We start from the raw sequence: 18,807 nt of genomic DNA on the forward strand, positions 1-18,807 counted from the left end.
GGAAGGAGGGAAGCCATACAAATACAAGTATTTTGATAAAAGTAGCATCTCTACTAAGGCTCATTCACTATCAGAATCTATTTGATTTATTAGTTTATATAGTGAGTTCTAACAGTGAGTTTAGATGTTAAGTTTGGGATAAAAAGGAATACCATGTTACTCAATTATATGCAGTTATCAAGTTTTGGGAAAACAGGTAGCAAGAGTTTGGAAAGTGTGGAAAATTCTTTTATAAACTTGGGAGTGGGAAAGGCCTTTCAAAATCAAGAAGCCATAAAGTTGGGGGCGGGTGGGGGAGAGAAAACTCCAATAAAATTGAAAGACAACTTGGAAAAAAATATTTTCAAATCACACAAAGGGCAAATCTCCATAATACACAGAGTTCCTATAGGTTTATTATGAAAAGGAGCACTGCAATAGAAAAATGGGCAAAATATATGAATATACAGTTCGCAGAAAAAAAATTCAAATGATTCTTAAATATACACTATTCATTCCATCCCTAAAGAATGCAAATTAAAACTTTAATGAGATAACCACCTTTGACCAGGTGTGGTGGCTCATGCCTATAATTCCAGCCTTGGGAGGCCAAGGAGGGAGGACTGCTTGAGCCCAGGAGTTCAACACCGGCCTGGGTAACAAAGCAAGATCCTGTCTCAACAAAATAAATAAATAAATAAATGAATAAATAAATAAATAAAAAGAATTAGCCAGGCTTGGTGGTACATGCCTGTAATCTGCTTGGGAGAGTGAGGCGGGAGGATTACTTGGGCCCAGGAGTTTAAGGGTGCAGTGAGCCCTGATCACACCACTGCACTCCAGGCTAGGCAACAGAGAGAGACCCTATCTCAAAAAAGAAAAAAAAACACAAAAACAAAAAAACAGAGAGATAACCATTTTCTACCTATCAAGTTGGCATGAAGTTCCATAACATTCTGTTGGCAAAACTACAGGAAAAGAGGCACTCTTTATTACAGGAATATGAGTAAACCAGAACAATTTGGCAATAGCTACCAAAATTATAAACACTCTAACCTTTGATCTAGCAATTCTGCTCCTGGATAATTTACTTTACTAATATTCCTGCACAAGTATGAAATCACATGCACACAAGGCTATTAAATGTAGAATTTTTATAATAGTGAAAGACCAGAATCAATCCAAATGTCCTTCAATGTGGCATTAACTAAATTCCAGAATGTCCATACAATGGAATCCTATGTAGTGCAAAAACAAAGAGAGACAACAGAATAAGGATACTAGATGCTAATATGGAAAGATCTCAAATATAAGTAAAAAAAGTAACGCACAGAACAGTGTGCATGTGTTATTGATAGTTTATGTAAAAAATAAGTAAATAAAAGGAGAGAGAAATAACATATGAAGCCAGGAGTTCGAGACCAGCCTGGCCAACATGGTGAAACCACGGTAAAAATACATGGTAAAATACAAAAAAAACATGGTAAAAATACAAAAATTAGCCAGGTGTGGTGACACATGCCTGCAATCCCAGCTACTCGGGAGGCTGAGACACGAGAATTGCATGAACCTGGGAGGCAGAGGTTGCAGTGAGTGGAGACTGCGCCACTGCAATCCAGCCTGGGCTATAGAGTGACACTCCGCCTCAAAAAAAAAAAAAAAAAAGAAAAGAAAAGAAAAGAAATATATACAGGAAAACAGGGAAGAAGATTTTCTCTGTATATTATTAAATATAAATACTTTAATTTTTGAACCATGAGACCAAAAAAACATTAAACACAAAAGCTATTGAAGATTTTGATGATCACTTCTTAAATTTAAATTTCAACTTCAAAAAATACTGCAATTTTCATCACCACAGGAAAGGTTAAAAAATGCAATTAAGTAAAAAACAACAAAAAAATTATGTTTTCACAAATGTATCTCACATAAAATCAGAGACTAGTCTGAAAATTATCAGAGCATTTTAATGCACATATACAAAAGCACATGGCTCTAAAAACATAAGAAAAGTATCTTTAACTCACATATACCATAGTTACTGAGTTACATAAGCAACCAAAAGGATTCAGGTCAAGTTCAAAGGTGTATCAGTACCCCAGCCTTTTTGGCATCAGGGACCGATTTCATGGAAGACAATTTTTCCACAGACCTGGAGAAGTGGAGGAGCAGAGCATGGTTTGGGGATGATTCAAGTGCATTACATTTATTATTAGACTCTCATAAGAAGCGAGCAACCTAGATCCCTCACACGCACAGTTCACAATAGGGTTTGCAATCCTATGAGAATCCAGTGCCGCTGCTGATGTGACAGGAAGTGGAGCTCTAGCCCACAGCTCACCTCCTGCTGTGTGGCCCAGTTCCTAACAGGCCATGGACCAGTACCAGTCTGTGGCTGCAGGGGCTGGGGATCCCTGGAGTATATCATTCTCAGATTCCTTCCTCATTTTTCTCTAAAATAACTTTATGAACATCATATTTATAGGATGGGGAAAAAATTTTTATTTTCTACTTACATTTTCATTTTTCAAGATGAGTTTCAGGATTGCTTCTCTCTGTTTTAAAGCCTAAAAGCAGGATAATTTCTGGTTAGCATTTTTATTTTTTAAAGAAGATCAATTAGTGTTCCTAATATTTTGTCCCTTCTAAAGTCTCTCTCAATACTTACAGGAGATGACAGAAACTTTGAAGAGGTCAAAGCAACTAGATTCAAGACTCTAGAGTAATCATCTCTGGTTCTCCTACTGAACTGTCTCTTCTTACTCTCATCCCCAGTGCCTAGTACAACGTTTGGGAAATAACACACCTATAATCTTCAATGAGTAAATGAATATCTACGACTATAATGTCTTCCCTCTATACTTCAGCAATCTTCATTTTTTTCCCTTCATGTAGTAAACTCATGAAAACTCATTATAAAATTTATTATCAGTAATTTAAAGAGAGAGCAACAGTAACTTCTCAGTTCCTCCATTTCCTCCTCCTTCTTGACCACTAATTTATATTAGTGAATTTTAATTTAGTGATGATACATTTGTTTACATGTCTGTATGCTTTCCCCCAGTGACAATTCCTATTTTTACACCATACAATAAATACAAACTACATTTAGCACCTTTTATAGAATCCCTCAGCTATATAGTCAATATAGATGCTTTTTAAAACTATCATGTTTGAACTTACCCCTAGTCCCACAAACATCACAAAACAGAGCTAGTTACAATGACTACCAAATCAAATTACCTGAAAAACAAACCAAACCCTGCTCTTTTTGTAATTCAAGTATGTCAAGTAGGAAGGTTAATGATATGTTATATGATCACCAATAAATACTTTTTGTTAAACATTTCACTTGGAGAAAAGTTTTAAGATTAACCATACACTTCACATCGTAAGTTACATAAGAAAAAAACTAACCTATAAAGTATATTCACTAACAATGGAATGAAATGGAGGTTACAAAGTTTCCATTTCTTGTTAACACTATACAAATTTATAATAAATTTGATACAACCTGTTACAACCCATTTTGATTACTCACAGGACATATTAAATTTACAACTTTAATACTGGCTACTTTCCATGCTACTGTATCCTATGTTCTATTCTACTGTACATCAAAAACCTTAGCTGGCCAGGCACAGTGGCTCATGTCAGTAATCCTAACACTTTGGGAGGCGAAGGTAGGAGGGTCCCTTGAGGCCAGGAGTTAAGACTAGCCTGGGCAACAGTGAGACCCCCATCTATAAAAAAAATTCAAAAATTAGCCAAATGTGGTGGTGCATGCCTATAGTCCTAACTACTCAGGAGGCTCAGGTGGAAAGATTGTTTGAGCCCACGAGTCAAAGCTGCAGTGGGCTATAATTGTATGGCTGACAGAGCAAGATTCTGTCTTTAAAAAATAATAATAAAAATAAAAAACCTTAATTGTCCATTGTACTAACTATTGGGTTAGTGATAGAGATTCTACAAATGATCTTCAGAATCAATGAAGTAAACAAATTAAAAAAAAATGTTCTGAAGTCTCGCTTACAAAATAAAATCTAAACTCTTGTGCAAAGCATATAAAGTTCACCTAAACCCAGAAGCAGTCTACCTTTCCAGCCTCCTCTCCATCTATATTCCTTGGTGCACTCACCAAACTACCCTTAGAACTCACCATTAAACAGTGCTTCCACAGCTTCTTGACTTTGTTCATTCTGGCAGGAAAGCCCTTCCTTGTCTCATTTGCCTATCAAATTCCTACCATCCTTCAAGGTCCAGCTGGATTCTGGAAATTCCATGGACTTCCCTGACAGAATATTAGTTTTCATCATCATCTCAGGCTCTCATAGTTCTTTAAACATACCTTCATAAAGCATATTTTACATTATTTATTTCTGTGTCTGCCTCTCCAAAACAGAGTTCTTCGAGGACCAGGCCCATGTCCCATTCACCAGACCTTAGCAGGTCTCTGACATATATTAATGCTCAATAAATATTAGTCATACTAGGCCAGGTGTGGTGGCTCATGCCTGTAATCCCACTTTGGGAGGCTGAGGCAGGCAGATCACCTGAGGTCAGGAGTTCGAGACCAGCCTGGCCAACATGGTGAAACCCCATCTCTACTAATAATACAAAAACTAGCTGATGGTGGTGGGCGCCTATAATCCCAGCTTACTGGAAGGCTGAGGCAGGCTCACTGGAACCTGGGAGGCAGAGATTGCAGTGAGCCAAGATCGCGTCACTGCACTCCAGCCTGGGCGACACAGCAAGACTCTGTCTTGAAAAAAAAAAAAAAAAAAAAAACCATCATACTAAATAAATTTTATAGTCTCCTAAATTAAGTTTAAAAATCTTTTCATTGATTCACTGGGTAAATTTTCTAAGGATGTGCACACACTTAACCACTTTATTAGAGTGGTAGCTATAGTAAAGAGTTGATCAGAGTAATTTTATAGAGTCCATAACCATCGATCTTTCAGAGATCATGTTTACTACCAAAAACCAATCTGACAAATTACAGAATATGAATGTGACAAATGATTTTTAGCCAGATTATAAATGGAATTAAAAGTTAGTTCCACTAAATGGCAACCATGTAACATGCTGATTGTATGGAACATATTTTCTACTAGTAAAATCTGTTTTTTCTTTCCTTTGCAATCTGAAGGCAGACAGAATTCAAGATTTGAAGATCTGTGCCAAAATTATAGTGCGCTGGTAAGTCATAATCATCTACTAGAGGGTACTTCTTAACTAACAAAAAATGCTAGAAAGAAGGCAGAACTGGTTTAACACCATCTAAGCATTTGTATTCTTAAGGTAAACTATGATATCTACCGGCATCATTAATCCTATCAGGGAAGCACTAACTACATCTGCCAATACTCAATCAAATAAATCCCAGTTGTTCATGCCAGGCCTTCTGAATAGAATAATTATTTAAGACAAATTTCTCCAATTCTATTCTATGCTAAACCAAAACTGTAATTTAGATTTTCTTTTTTTTTTTTTTTTTGAGATGGAGTCTCGCTCTGTTGCCCGGGCTGGAGTGCAGTGGCCGGATCTCAGCTCACTGCAAGCTCCGCCTCCCGGGTTTACGCCATTCTCCTGCCTCAGCCTCCCGAATAGCTGGGACTACAGGCGCCTGCCACCTCGCCCGGCTAGTTTTTTGTATTTTTTTTAGTAGAGACGGGGTTTCACCGTGTTAGCCAGGATGGTCTCGATCTCCTGACCTCGTGATCCGCCCGCCTCGGCCTCCCAGAGTGCTGGGATTACAGGCTTGAGCCACCGCGCCCGGCCTAGATTTTCTTATGTATCTTCCTATATAGATAACTTCCTACATCCTAAAGTAAATCACTAAAATAGCCAGGCAAACTTGAGATAACTATATATATATACTTTGAAGAGAAGCAAGTAACACTAATCTTAGGATAGAAATAAAGAGAGTGGAAAGGACAAAGAAGCTACTGTCAGGGTTTTTGCCCCATTCCTTCCCTGTCATAAGTAGCCCTATATGACAAAACATTCCCTTCTTAAAATTAAAGGTAAAGACCTATAAAAAAGGTGAATATTTAACTCTTCATAATATCAATCAAGACTACCTACAGGCTGGTTGATGTGAAACCTTGTAGGCATTCTTCTCATTATAGCAGAGTCAAGGTCCTGAGGACGATTGGTAGCTCCCATTACTATGACCTAAGTGTATAAAGAAAGCAGAAGGTGTTAAACCTACCAATTATATTCCTCTAAGAATGTTATTACTAGGGCTTAGTTTTAAAAATTAAGTGGTATTTTAACTAAATCCTTTGTAAGAAATCTGATTTTAATTCACTATTATTCAACTATTTACAGGTATAAATTTAAGTTAATCCTAAATAAATCAAATAATAGCGAAACTGGAAAACTAATGCATTTCACTTCATGTCTTTCTAGTAATTAAAATATGTAATGTTCAGTTGCAAATAGCTACTAAAGAATTATTAAAATTTGCTTTTAAAAAACTATTGTATTTTGCAAAATATGGTTGTTTAATGAACACATATTGAATGACTGAAAGCCATTATGTTATAGCTTGGGTATACATTTTGGGAGTATGGGGGGATAATTCAAGTCCTTAAATAATATTATATGGAAAGAATCATTTCCCCTTAATAAGTCTGAAGATTCTGGTAACTGTAATAGATACTGTGTACTTTTTCTTGTATTTCACACCATCGTATCATGGTACTATCCCCACTGCAGGTGGTATCTTCTTAATGCGAAATAAAGTATCAAGTAATCCAATTTTAAACAAAGATAACAGAGTATAACCAAACATCAAAATGCTGGAAAGAACTCTTTTTAAAAATGCTGGCAGCCCTGCCAACTTCTAGGTCTACGTCACTTACTTATAAAGCACGTAGAGATTTAAAAAAAAAAAAAAAAGGAACTTTAAAAATAAACATGAATAAAAACAAAGATATATTAAACAAGTTAATTTCTGAAAGACGTCAATATTACCTTTACTGTTGATACTTCAGTATAACCCAGTAACAATACACATCTGCTATCCAAAGTGAAATTTATTGGTATTCCATGGAAATACATTTCTCTAACATTATCTTATTTCTCCCTAAGAGGTTTTACATTTCTGAAATAATCCAAATCTTATATTCTACTTCTACTCTACATTGAATGACATTCAGGAGCCTCAGAGCCCAATTACTTTCAATTAACTGTGAGAGTTTGCCACCTAGAGGAAGAAAATATAAACACAAATTTGAAAAATGTTACTTTCACAACACAACATAATGCAAGTTTGTATTTGTGTTAAGTGGTCCTAAAATCAAAATATTAATGCTCATACCTATTTTTCTTTATTTTCTTTCTTTCTTTTTTTTGAAGACAGAGTCTTACTCTGTATCCCAGGTAGGAGTGCAGTGCCACCCACATGGCTCACTATAGCCTCAATCTCCTGGGCTCAAGCAATCCTCCTGCCTTCTGAGTAGCTGGGACTACAGGCACATGCCACTGTGCCTAGCTGATTTTTCTGTCTTTAGTAGAGACGAGGTCTCACTATGTTGCCTATGCTGGTCTGAAACCTCTGGGCTCAAGTGATCCTCCCCGCTCAGCCTCCCAAAGTGCTGGGATTACAGATGTGAAATACCATGCCCGGCCTCTTAATATTGACTTTTTCCAACTCAATAAAATTAATAGAAAAGAAAAAATTTCTTCCAAATTTAAAATAAACAAATCTTAAAAGTGGGTGAATGAACTAAAAGCATAAGATAATGAATGAGTATAAGGAAAAAAAAAATCACAAAAGGCACTGTGGTTAAGTCAATATTTCGGGGAAAAAAAAAGGGAAATGGGCAGCATTTGAAGAAACACAGGACAAAGCAAAACAAAATTTAAAAGCCAGTAGAGAGGATGGAATACTAAAAAACAATCAAGGAATCCAAATAAAACTAGTAAAACTTGGAACATTGACTATGTATAACAGATACTCATAAAAAAACAAAAGTGATTGAAATCACTTGTAGTTTCACATAAAGAAGCAAATTTTAAGGAGTGATTTTAAGCAGCAAAAGCAGAGAACCTTTTCATATATATTAATTCAATAGAAATGAGCTAAAATTTAAAACAGGAAGCGACAGTAATTTTTTACTACTTAAGAAACAAAAGCAATGCTCCTTTTAGGTGTTAGTTGTTCAAACTTTAAAAAAAATCTTTATTTTCTGTTCCTGCATTCATTTGCTAAGAATCATGGTCTCCAGCTTCATCTGGAAGAGGGAGAAGATCAGGAAAAATAACTAATGGGTACTAGGCTTAATACCTAGGTATGAAAGATCTGTACAACAAACTCCCAAGGCACAAGTTTATCTATGTAACAAACCTGCACATGTACCCCTGAATTTAACATAAAAGTTTTAAAAAAATCTTAACACATGAAGATAATTTTATCATTTCACATTTAAAATAATCAGACTTAAATTTACATCTCAAAACTTTTAACTTCATCAATGAATACCCTAAAAACCCTATCTTCTATGTCTCATGTCTCTCAAGATGAAAAATATGTCATCAGTTACTAAGGTTTCCAGAAACAGTGACGGGTTTCATTGAGCCGTTCTCTATTTCTATTTCCTTGGTGACCATATTACAAGAAAGCTAGCTAGGGTACTGGGCTCTATCCATAATCATAGAAAAGACAATTCTAGAGAAGAGCTAACTGGTTCATATGAAAGTAGAATATGTCTAAAACTATTACTCAAAATTAGTAATATCAATTTTAACCCCCCCAAAATACAATAAAGGTTAAAAAGTGACTGCAGTTTAATAAAAAAGCAGCATCTTCATTTGCTCTCTCAAATCAAAACTCATCATAATGAAAACTGTAATTGCTATTAGTGCAGTAAGGAATTTTGGTTCTGAAAACTCTGTTGTAAGTTATGCTGTACCAGAATCACACTGTGGAGCTCTGGATGAAGTGGCTCTGGAGAATACTTCATCCAATTGCTGCTGTATCCCCTGCTGAAAATAACTGAACACTATGCTCTGACAGGGTACATAATATTAAGATATTTTCTCTTACATGGGCTAACTATCCAATTGTCTAGGTGCTTTAAGTATTATTTCTCAGGGAGAAAAATTAGTTTTTGGCAACCGATAACCCCACAGATTTATCAAAACCAATTATTAATGAAAAATGTTTCTATTAATGTTACCTAAATTTATCTATGTTATGTTTTTTCTCTAACCATTCAACAAAAACTAAAGGATGTGTTCCTTGTAATAAAACTATACCTTCACAAACATAATGTAGAAGGAGGACATATGGCTTAATTTTCTTCTTGAGAATGATGTTGTTTAGACTTTTGACTTATGCTAATGCGGTGGGCTTAAGGGATCCTGAAGCCCTCTGGCCACAAAAAGAAAATATTTAAAAGACTCAAATAAATTAACCTACAATTTTGCAAAGAAGTAAAGGAATTAAGCTAAGGCTGGCGGTAAAGCCTATGTACTTCCTCAGATTAATTCCTCATAACAATTCTGAGGTAGGTACTATCCTCCCTTTTTATAGATATTATTCCCTCTATACAGATACAGAGTGATTATAAAATTTGGCCAAGGTCACACAGCTTGTTGATGCCAGGGTTCTGATTTTCTAATCCAATTAGAAACATGAATAATAAGCAAGAGCCTATCAAAACTGAGCTGATAGATTTGAAAAACAATCTGGAAGAATTTCTAAAACTGAAAAATATAATACTTGAAATAATAAGCTCAATGAAAGAGTCAGATAGTAGAAGAACTTCAAATGAACCAGAAGAAAGGAAAAGAAATTATCCAGGACATAGCACAAGAAGACAGAAAATATGAAAGAGATGTTAAAAAAGACATGAAATAGGCCAGGCACAGTGTTTTAGCCTGTAATGCCAGCTAAATTTGGGAAGCCAAAGCGGGCAGACTGTTTGAGCTCAGGAGTTCAAGACCAGCCTGAGCAAATTAATGAAACTCTGTCTCTACAAAAAAAACACCAAAATTAGCCAGGTGCAGTGGCGTGCACCTACAGTCCCAGAGACTTGGGGTGCTGAGGCAGGAGAATCACTCGAGCCCAAGAGGTTGAGGTTGCAGTGACAGCCATGTTCACGCCACTGCATTCCAACTTGGGCAACAGAGCGAGACCCTGTCTCAACAAAACAAAACAAAACATGAAATAGAAATAAGGTCCTACATATATCCAACTGGCATTCCAGAAGGAGATAAAACATGGAGAATAAACAATAATTGAAGAAATAACAACTGAATTTTAAAGAAGTAATTCTAAATATAATACTTTTTTTAAAAAAGGCAAAAACAGATTACAAAATAGGAAATACTAAAGTTGGCTAGGCGCAGTGGGTCATGCCTATAATCCCAGCACTTTGGGAAGGTGAGGTGGGTGGATCACCTGAGGTCAGGAGTTCGAGACCAGCCTGGCCAACATAGTGAAACTCAGTCTCTACTAAAAATACAAAAATTAGTTGGGCATGGTGGTGCACGTCTTGTAACCCTAGCTACTTGGGAGGCTGAAGCAGGAGAATTGCTTGAACCTGGAAGGTGGAGGTTGCAGTGAGCCGAGATCGCACCACGGTACTCCAGCCTGGGCAACAGCGAGACTCCGTCTCAAAAGAAAAAAAAAAAAAAGAGAAAATACTAAAGTTAAAAAAACAAAAAGAACACTGTTAACTATTCCATGAGATATAAGTGATTCATTTAAAAAAAAAGAAAAAAAAAAAAGGAAAATGGTTCTAGGATGTTTATTTCCAGCAATCTGGCTGAAAAAACAAACATGCCAGATTAACTTCTTTTTAACCTTCTTTTAAACCACTGAGCTGACAAGAAAGCATGGAATATTCAGAGGCCAAAAAATAAATGAAAACTGGGAACCTAAAGAGGAAAACTGAAAAATAAAGCTCTTTCTCTTTGGTCACATAACAAGGGAACAAGTTATGGTTTCACAGCCATACAGGAGGAAGAGACAAAGCCTAGGATACAAGTCTGTCTTGTATAAAATTGGGATCCTAAAGATAGGCTTAGGTGACAAGAAGTGAGAAAGTGTTGTCAGTTTCAGCTACTAATGAACTCTGTCAAATGAAAATCAGGGAAGTGACTAAGAATTGAGAGTAAAGACTATAAGGAATTAATGTAAAAGTCAAGTAAGAGTCAAGGAAAAGAGAAAGAACAGTTTTTTAAAAAATGTACACAATACCCACAGACACTAGTCACTTCCTCTCCTTAGCACTGTAGGTTCTGAAAATTCCAAGGACAGGCTTTACTCTGGTGTTTTCTCTTCTGTTGCGTCTGTTTCGGGCATTTAGTCAATCTACTAATGTTTTGGTAAACATGAAGTCCTCAAATTGGATAAAGTTTATACAAAACATATTCTTTTGGATCCTTATCACTTAGTCGTAAGTGTACATAATTATGAAAAAAAGTTTGTACAAAAGCATAAGAAGCAGTCCAGCAAATTTTCTATTAAGAACAAAAAAACCAACACAAGTTGAGGGCAGATTTTATTCAAATACCTGGCAGCTGTGATCAGTATCCAATCCATCCCAGAGACTCATAAACTGAGCTTTCATCATGGCTGTAGCTTCATGGTCAGAACTTGAACGGTTTCGTAGAAAGGAGTCTAGAAGCAAAAGGTCCTTAACCTTAGAAATTAAGAATAATCTAGAAGTAAAAGGTCCTTAACCTTAGAAATTAAGAATTAATTATTTACCCCCCCCTTTTTTTTTGAGACAGGGTCTCACTCTGTTGCCCAGGCTGGGGTGCAGTGGCGCAATTACAGCACACTGCAACCTCAAACTCCCAGGCTTAAGTGATACTCCTGCCTCAGCCTCTCGAGTAGCTAGCACTACAGGTACGTGCCACCATGCCTAGCTAACTTTTTTTTATTTTCTGTAGAGACAGGTCTCACTATGTTGCCAAGGCTGGTCTTGAACTCCTGGCCTCAGGTGATTCTCCTGCCTCGGCCTCTTAAAGTGCTGGGATTACAGGCATAAGCCCCCATGCTTAGCCTTATTTTATTTACTCTTTATGTAATTTCAAATGTTCCTAACACACGGAAATGAAAAACGTTTGAGATGATGGGTATTCTAATTACCCTGATCCGATCACTATATACTGTAGTGATCACTGAAATGTCACTCTGTACCCCATAAATATGTGTAATTATGTCAATTAAGAAAAATGAATATAAAAGAAAAAATTGTTTTAAAGCTGAAAACTTTATGAAAGATTACAAAGAAATTGGGCTACGTGTTTTAGACATTATTCTGATACAATAAACTTGGTAAATTATTAGGCAAATTAAAACACGATCATTCATAATTTTCGTTTCTTCTCTAAAAATACATTCATGACAACATACGTAAGAAAAATGAAGGATCTAGTACTGAGAGGCTGGAAGAGTTATGTGGAATCTCAGAGGAAAGCCTGTGCATTTTGCCTCTTAACTTTCTAGGTCACCTGAACCCACTGTGTTCTTATAGGGTCGCATACTTTTTTCTCATGCAGTTTCCTGGTAATAAACAAAAACGACACGGAAAAATGCGTAAAACACTATTAAGCAGAAAAATGTAGGACAGAAAATGATTTAAAACATATATGCTGGAATGCACATACATATGTTATACATGGTAAAAAAGCTTTTATGGAAATATACAAAAATGCTAATTACGTTGTGTTATAGCTCAGGGATGGATTTAAGGACAAGTTTAACTTCTCTTTTATTTTCTGTCTTCCAAATTATCTACAATGAACACGAAATGATTTTTTTTTAAAAAGGGGAAAACAATTTTCTTTTATAAGATTGAAAGGTGCTATTTTTTTTAAAAAAGTAAATGCACATCTGACAAATGGTGCTGGAGCAACTGGACTCATAAGCAAAAAAGTTGACACAGACTTTGTAGTTTTCACAAAAATTAACACAAAATGGATCACAAATATGCATGTAGAACACAAAATTCTAAAACTTCTAGGAAATAATATGGAAGAAAATCTAGGTGACCTTGGACTTGGTGATTAATTTTTATATGTAACACCAAAAGCATGATCCATCAAAAATAAATGTGTAAGTTGAACTTAAAATTCCTGGCTGGGCACAGTGGCTCACACCTGTAATCCCAGCACTTTGGGAGGCCGAGGCAGGTGGATCACTTAAAGTCAGAAGTTTGAGACCAGCCTGACCAATATGGTGAAACCTCATCTCTATTAAAAATACAAAATTGGCTGGGCATGGTGGCAAATGTCAGTAATCCCAGCTACTTGGGAGACTGAGGCAGGAGAATCACTTGAATCCAGGAGACAGAGATTGCAGTAAGCTGAGATCACACCACTGCACTCCAGCCTGGGCAACAAGAGTGAAACTCTGTCTCAAAAAAAATATATAAAATAAACAAAATAAAATAAAACAAAATAAAATAAAAATAAAATAAAATTCCTGCTATGTGAAAGATACTGCTAAGGAAATGAAATGACAAGTCACAGACTGGCAAAAAATATTTGCAAACACATACCTGGTAGAGGACTTGGACCCAAAATATAAAAAGAATTCTTAAAAGTTCAACAATAAGATAATAACCTAATTGTTGTTCCCAATACAAATAAATGATACATCTTTGAGGTGATAGATATTCCAATTAGCCGGATTTACTCATTGCATAGGTACCTCATACATATGTACAATTATTATGTACCAATTAAGAAATTAAAAAGTCAGACAATAAAAAATATTAGTTGTTTTAAAATGGGCAAAAGATTTGAACAGACACCTCAACAAAGATACACAGATGACAAATAAGCATATGAAACAATGTTCAACATCGTGTCATTACGAAAATACAAATTTAAAAAATGGTAAACTATTAGATACCTATATACCTATTACAATAGCTAAAATCCCCCAAATTAATAAAACCAAATGCTAGAGAAGATGTATAGCAACAGGAACCTCAGTTATTGCTGGTGGAAATGCAAAATGGTACAGCCCCTTTGGAAGACCGCTTGCTAGTTTCTTACAAAGCTAAACATTACTTTACCATATGATCCAGCTGTTGTACTCCTAGGTATTCTACCCAATTGAGATGCAACCTGTTTCCACAGGAAAACCTACACATGATGCTGTCAGCAGCATTACTCCTAACTGCCCAAAACAAGGTGTCATTTAATAGATGAATGAAAAAACTAACTGTGGTTCATCTACATAATAGAATATTATTTAGCAATAAAAATAAGCTATCAAATCATGAAAAGATGTGGAGGAAACTTAAATGCATATTGCTAAGGGAAAGAAGTCAGTCTGAAAAGATTATATATTGTATGATTCCAACTGTAACATTACAGAAAAGGTACAACCATAGAGACAGTAAAAAATATCAGCAGATGCCAGCAGTTTGGGACGAAAAGGGAAGGACAAATATTTGATACTATTGTGTATGAGACTGTAATGATAAATAAAAAACATTATGCTTTGTCAAAGCCCAAAGAACTGTACAACACAAAGAATGAACCTTAAACCATGGACTTTGGTTAACTATAATGTATCAATACTAGTTCATTAATAAATGTCTTATGCTAGTATTAATACTAGGAGAAACTATATATCTGGGGGGCATATGGGAACTCTCTATATGATTTCTGCTCAATTCTGCAAACTTAAAACCATTATTAAAAAGAAACACTATTAATGTATTTTAGAAAAGGTTAATGAAGATACGAGGTTGCAAGAAACAAAGAAAAAAAATCCCAGAGTTCAGAAAAAAGTGGAACTGAACATAAGAGTTGGAAAACCTTGACGTGATTATGCCACTGTGTGTTTGTAAACACAGCAGGTATGCATATAGACATACATAGCATCAAAAGGTTCTGCTTTGTTGTTAACATCCACATACAGGCTGAAGCCAAGATGCTTGGAAGGATTAACACTCACAGAAAGGGTAGACAAGAAAAAAAAATTCTGCTCATCACTGTACAAGGAAACTTGTCCATCTTTGCCTGGGCTCTGACGGATAAAATGTCCTCCTTACACATAAAAAACTAGGACCATGGGGAGTCTCTTTCAGGTATGAAGTCTAAATTTGTACCACCATTCAGTCCGGGAACACACAAACTGAGGAATTATCTAAAATTGGTTTTGAACGATCAGACCCCTGAAGTTCTAAGCAGAGGACAGAAAAAGTATTCTAGATCTTCTTAGGCAACAAATAATTCTCATATAAAAACAAGCCTAAAGCCATCTAATGTTACAAATGACACAAGGAAACAAACCACTACATAAAAAAAGAGTCAATATAAAGTAAAATTAGAATTTCAGAAAAGAGTAATTCAAAAACTGTACAAAAATAATATGCTTAAAATTCTAAAGATATAAAAGGGATTGAAATTCTAAAAGAGCAAGCTACAATAAAAAAGGGAAACATTTTATAAAGAACCAAACAGAACTTCTAAAGTTCAAATATAATAAACAAAAAACAAACCCAATGGTTGAAAGATTAAATATAGCCAAGGAAAGAATTGCTTTTTATAACCTACTCAAAAATTGAATTATTTTTAAGTTGTACCATTATTTTATGTACCAACAAGAAACTTAAAATGCTGCCAACTCAATTGTAACATGCTCTCCCAATTCTGAAGATGCTAAAATGTAAAAAAAAAAAAAAAAAGTATGTTTTAGAATTGATTAAATATAGTACACAACTAAATGACAAACTGTAGAAATGACTCAAAATGAAAGAGATTACGAATTTTTTTTTTTGAAGATGGGGTCTTGCTCTGTTGCCCAGGCTGCAGTGCAGTGGCATGACCTTGGCTCACTGAATATCCTCAATCTCCTGGGCTCAAGTGATCCTCTCACCTCAGCCTCCCAAGTAGCTGGGACTAGAGGCATGCATTACCATACCCGGCTAATTTATGTATTTTTTTGTAGATATGGGGTCTCATGTGTTGTCCAGGTTGGTCTCGAATTACTGGACTCAAGGAAACCTCCTGCCTTGGCCTCTCCAAGTGGTGGGATTACAGATGTGAGCCACCACACCTGGCCTGAGAATTTTTTTTTTTTTTTTAATGGGAGCATTGCAACATGCAAAGATATACAATGGCTGAGAAATCTTCCAGAATTAATGAAAGTCACACATCCTCAGATAAACCACCGTAAGGCTTAGCAGGCTAAATGAAAATAAATGCAGACCTAGAAGAAAACCATACTTAAATAGCAGAATGACATAAAAATCTAATAGCAACTAGAAAGAAAGGATAGATTACTTACAAATATAGGGCAATAAGAAGAATTCTCAAAAGCAACAAGATTAGAAAGATTAGAATGCAATGGAATTGTAGCTTTAAGATGCTGAAAGTTACTCTGTATCATTTAAGAGAGAAGGTAGAATTAACACATTTTCACACGCAGAAAGAATCTACTCTTTATACAACCTTTGCTGAAAGAACTTTGAAAGACTTCAGTAAAAACAAAGTTAAATCTAGAAAAGACAAGATCAAAGAAGCAATGGTGAGCCAAAAACCTAGCAAACGTGGCACTAAACAAGCAATGCCAGTATAAAACAATATAGAAGGTATAAGAAAAATAAAATGTTTAACAATAACATGTAAGAGATGAGATATTATTATTACCTAAGAGTTCTAAGTTCTCTGTGAATTATTTGGGAGGAGGGTAGAGATTACCTTTGACTTTTAAGTTGATATTCTAAACATTTCACTAAAGTAAAAGAATGTATAACTTCTAAACCTGTAGCAAGAAAAAGGGAATAAAGCAAAAAAGTCTACTAGACTGGTAAATTAAAAGCAAAAAATAATATAGCAGAAATAAATCAGCTAGGTGGCATAATCCCTGCACTTTAGGAGGCCGAGGCAGGAGGATCACTTGAGCTCAGAAGTTTGGGGCCAATCTAGGCAACATTGTAAGACCTCATCTCTACAAAAAAATTAAAACATTAGCAGGGCATGGTGCCACACGCCTATATTCTCAGCTACTTGGAAGGCTGAGGTGGGAAGATTACTTGAGCTGGGGAGGTCAAGGCTGCAGAGAGCCATGATTGTGCCACTGCAATCCAGCCTGGGTGACAGAGTGTGAAAAAAAAAATTTAAAAAAGAAATCTGAATTATCTCAGCTATCATAATAAAATCAAACTAATCACACTTCCCAGTTAAAGGGAAGCTTAGATTACAATTTTTAGAAAATATAGCTAATAGGCCAGGTGTGGTAGATCACACCTGTAATCCCAATGCTTTGGGAGGCCAAGGCGGGGCAGATCACTTGGCCCCAAGAGTTTTAGACCATCCTGGGCAACATGGAGAAACCCTGACTCTACAAAAATTAGTGGGGTGTGGTAGCACACACCTGTGGTCCCAGCTACTCAGGAGGCTGAGGTGGAAGGTTCACTTGAGCCTGGGGAGGTTGAGCTGCAGTGAGCCATAATCATGCCACTGCATTCTAGCCTGGGTAACAGAGTGAGATGCTGTCTTAAAAACAAACAAAAACAAAGACAAAAAACCGGCTATATACTCCTCTGTTCAAGATGCACACCAAAACACCAAAATAACTGGAGTAAACTGATGAGAAAAGATACATAAAGCAAACAGTAACCAAAACAAAGCTATACTATATATCTGTATCTGTTTTTCTCTCAATATGTTTACATAGCCTATCATACTAAATGTAACTACAATAAAATATAATTCAAAAGTACAGTAATAAAGTTATATAAATATATATCCCAATACTAATAATACTGTATAACTATACACATTTATAATATACATACCAGGAACAAAACAAAAATAAATCCATAAAATGTAGCAAGAGTCCATTAATATAAAAGTCATGACATACAGCAAAGGATAGTCTAGTTTGCTGTCTTTTTGGAAAAGAATGAAATTAGATTCCTATCTCATGCTACATATAATTTTTAAAAAGAGAACATTTATGGGGATAGTGAAGGTATTTGTAAACCAGATACAAAAAGTATAAACCACAAAGGAATAATACTGACTACAGACAACTGTAAAAAAATAAAAAATATCAGAAACAAAGATAAACAAACTAGAAAATAGGTGTAATCATAATAAACATCAACAAAATAAAACTACAAATAACTCCAAAGAAATACTGAGAATTCACAAATAAGAAAACCCAAATGACTAATTGACATGCTAAAAGATGCCCAATGCCCAAATTTACCACCAAGCAGGAAAACATAAATAGGTATAATAACTTTAAAGAACTGGTAATCCTAATGAGGTTGAAGACAGATACATCCACACAACCAAATGATTCAACTTCTAGCTATCTTTCTCGGGCAAACATATATACATGAGAAAACATGTACATGGATGTCCACTGCATACTGTTTGTAACAGAGAAAAGACAGAAAATCGTATCTATCAAGTAAGGAAATATATAGTCTATAGTTCATTCTACAACACAGAAATTATACATAGCATATTATGATGTTGGTTACGTTGTTTTATTAATATGGCCTAATAAATGTTAAAAACTAAGTCTGATTATCTAAATATCTTTAAAAATGGCCTTTAAAAATACTCATATAGAAAACATAGCATACCTATTTCATCTATAAAGATGATGGATGGTTGTAGCTTTATGGCAAGGGAGAAGACAGCAGCAGCCAATTTTTGAGATTCTCCATACCACTTGTCGGTCAGTGTCGAAGGCTGAAGGTTAATAAATCGACAGCCTGCTTCTTTGGCAGTGGCCTTGGCAATCAACGTTTTACCACAGCCTGGAGGCCCATAGAGAAGAACACCTGGAAATGAATATGTTATTTATTGCCGTTAAGGGGA

At 35.6% G+C, this 18,807-nt stretch overlaps 1 protein-coding gene across 5 annotated transcripts in view; it reads right to left on the reverse strand.

Annotated features, from left to right (window-relative positions):
- ATAD1 (ATPase family AAA domain containing 1) overlaps positions 1-18,807 on the reverse strand; it is a 63,617-nt gene that overhangs the window by 12,029 nt on the left and 32,781 nt on the right. For 3 of the 5 annotated variants that reach the window (XM_015147612.3, XM_015147610.3, NM_001257770.2), the window contains 4 exons: positions 18,570-18,770; positions 11,514-11,620; positions 6,070-6,159; positions 2,496-2,546 (listed from right to left, as the gene is read on the reverse strand). In XM_015147612.3, the coding sequence (XP_015003098.1) occupies positions 2,496-2,546; positions 6,070-6,159; positions 11,514-11,620; positions 18,570-18,770 (449 nt within the window). The remainder of the gene's footprint in view (positions 1-2,495; positions 2,547-6,069; positions 6,160-11,513; positions 11,621-18,569; positions 18,771-18,807) is intronic. The other 2 variants (XM_028853386.2, XM_077945178.1) reach the window with 1 other exon arrangement.

This window comes from Macaca mulatta, chromosome 9 (genome assembly GCF_049350105.2).
Source record: "Macaca mulatta isolate MMU2019108-1 chromosome 9, T2T-MMU8v2.0, whole genome shotgun sequence".
NCBI lineage: Eukaryota > Metazoa > Chordata > Mammalia > Primates > Cercopithecidae > Macaca > Macaca mulatta.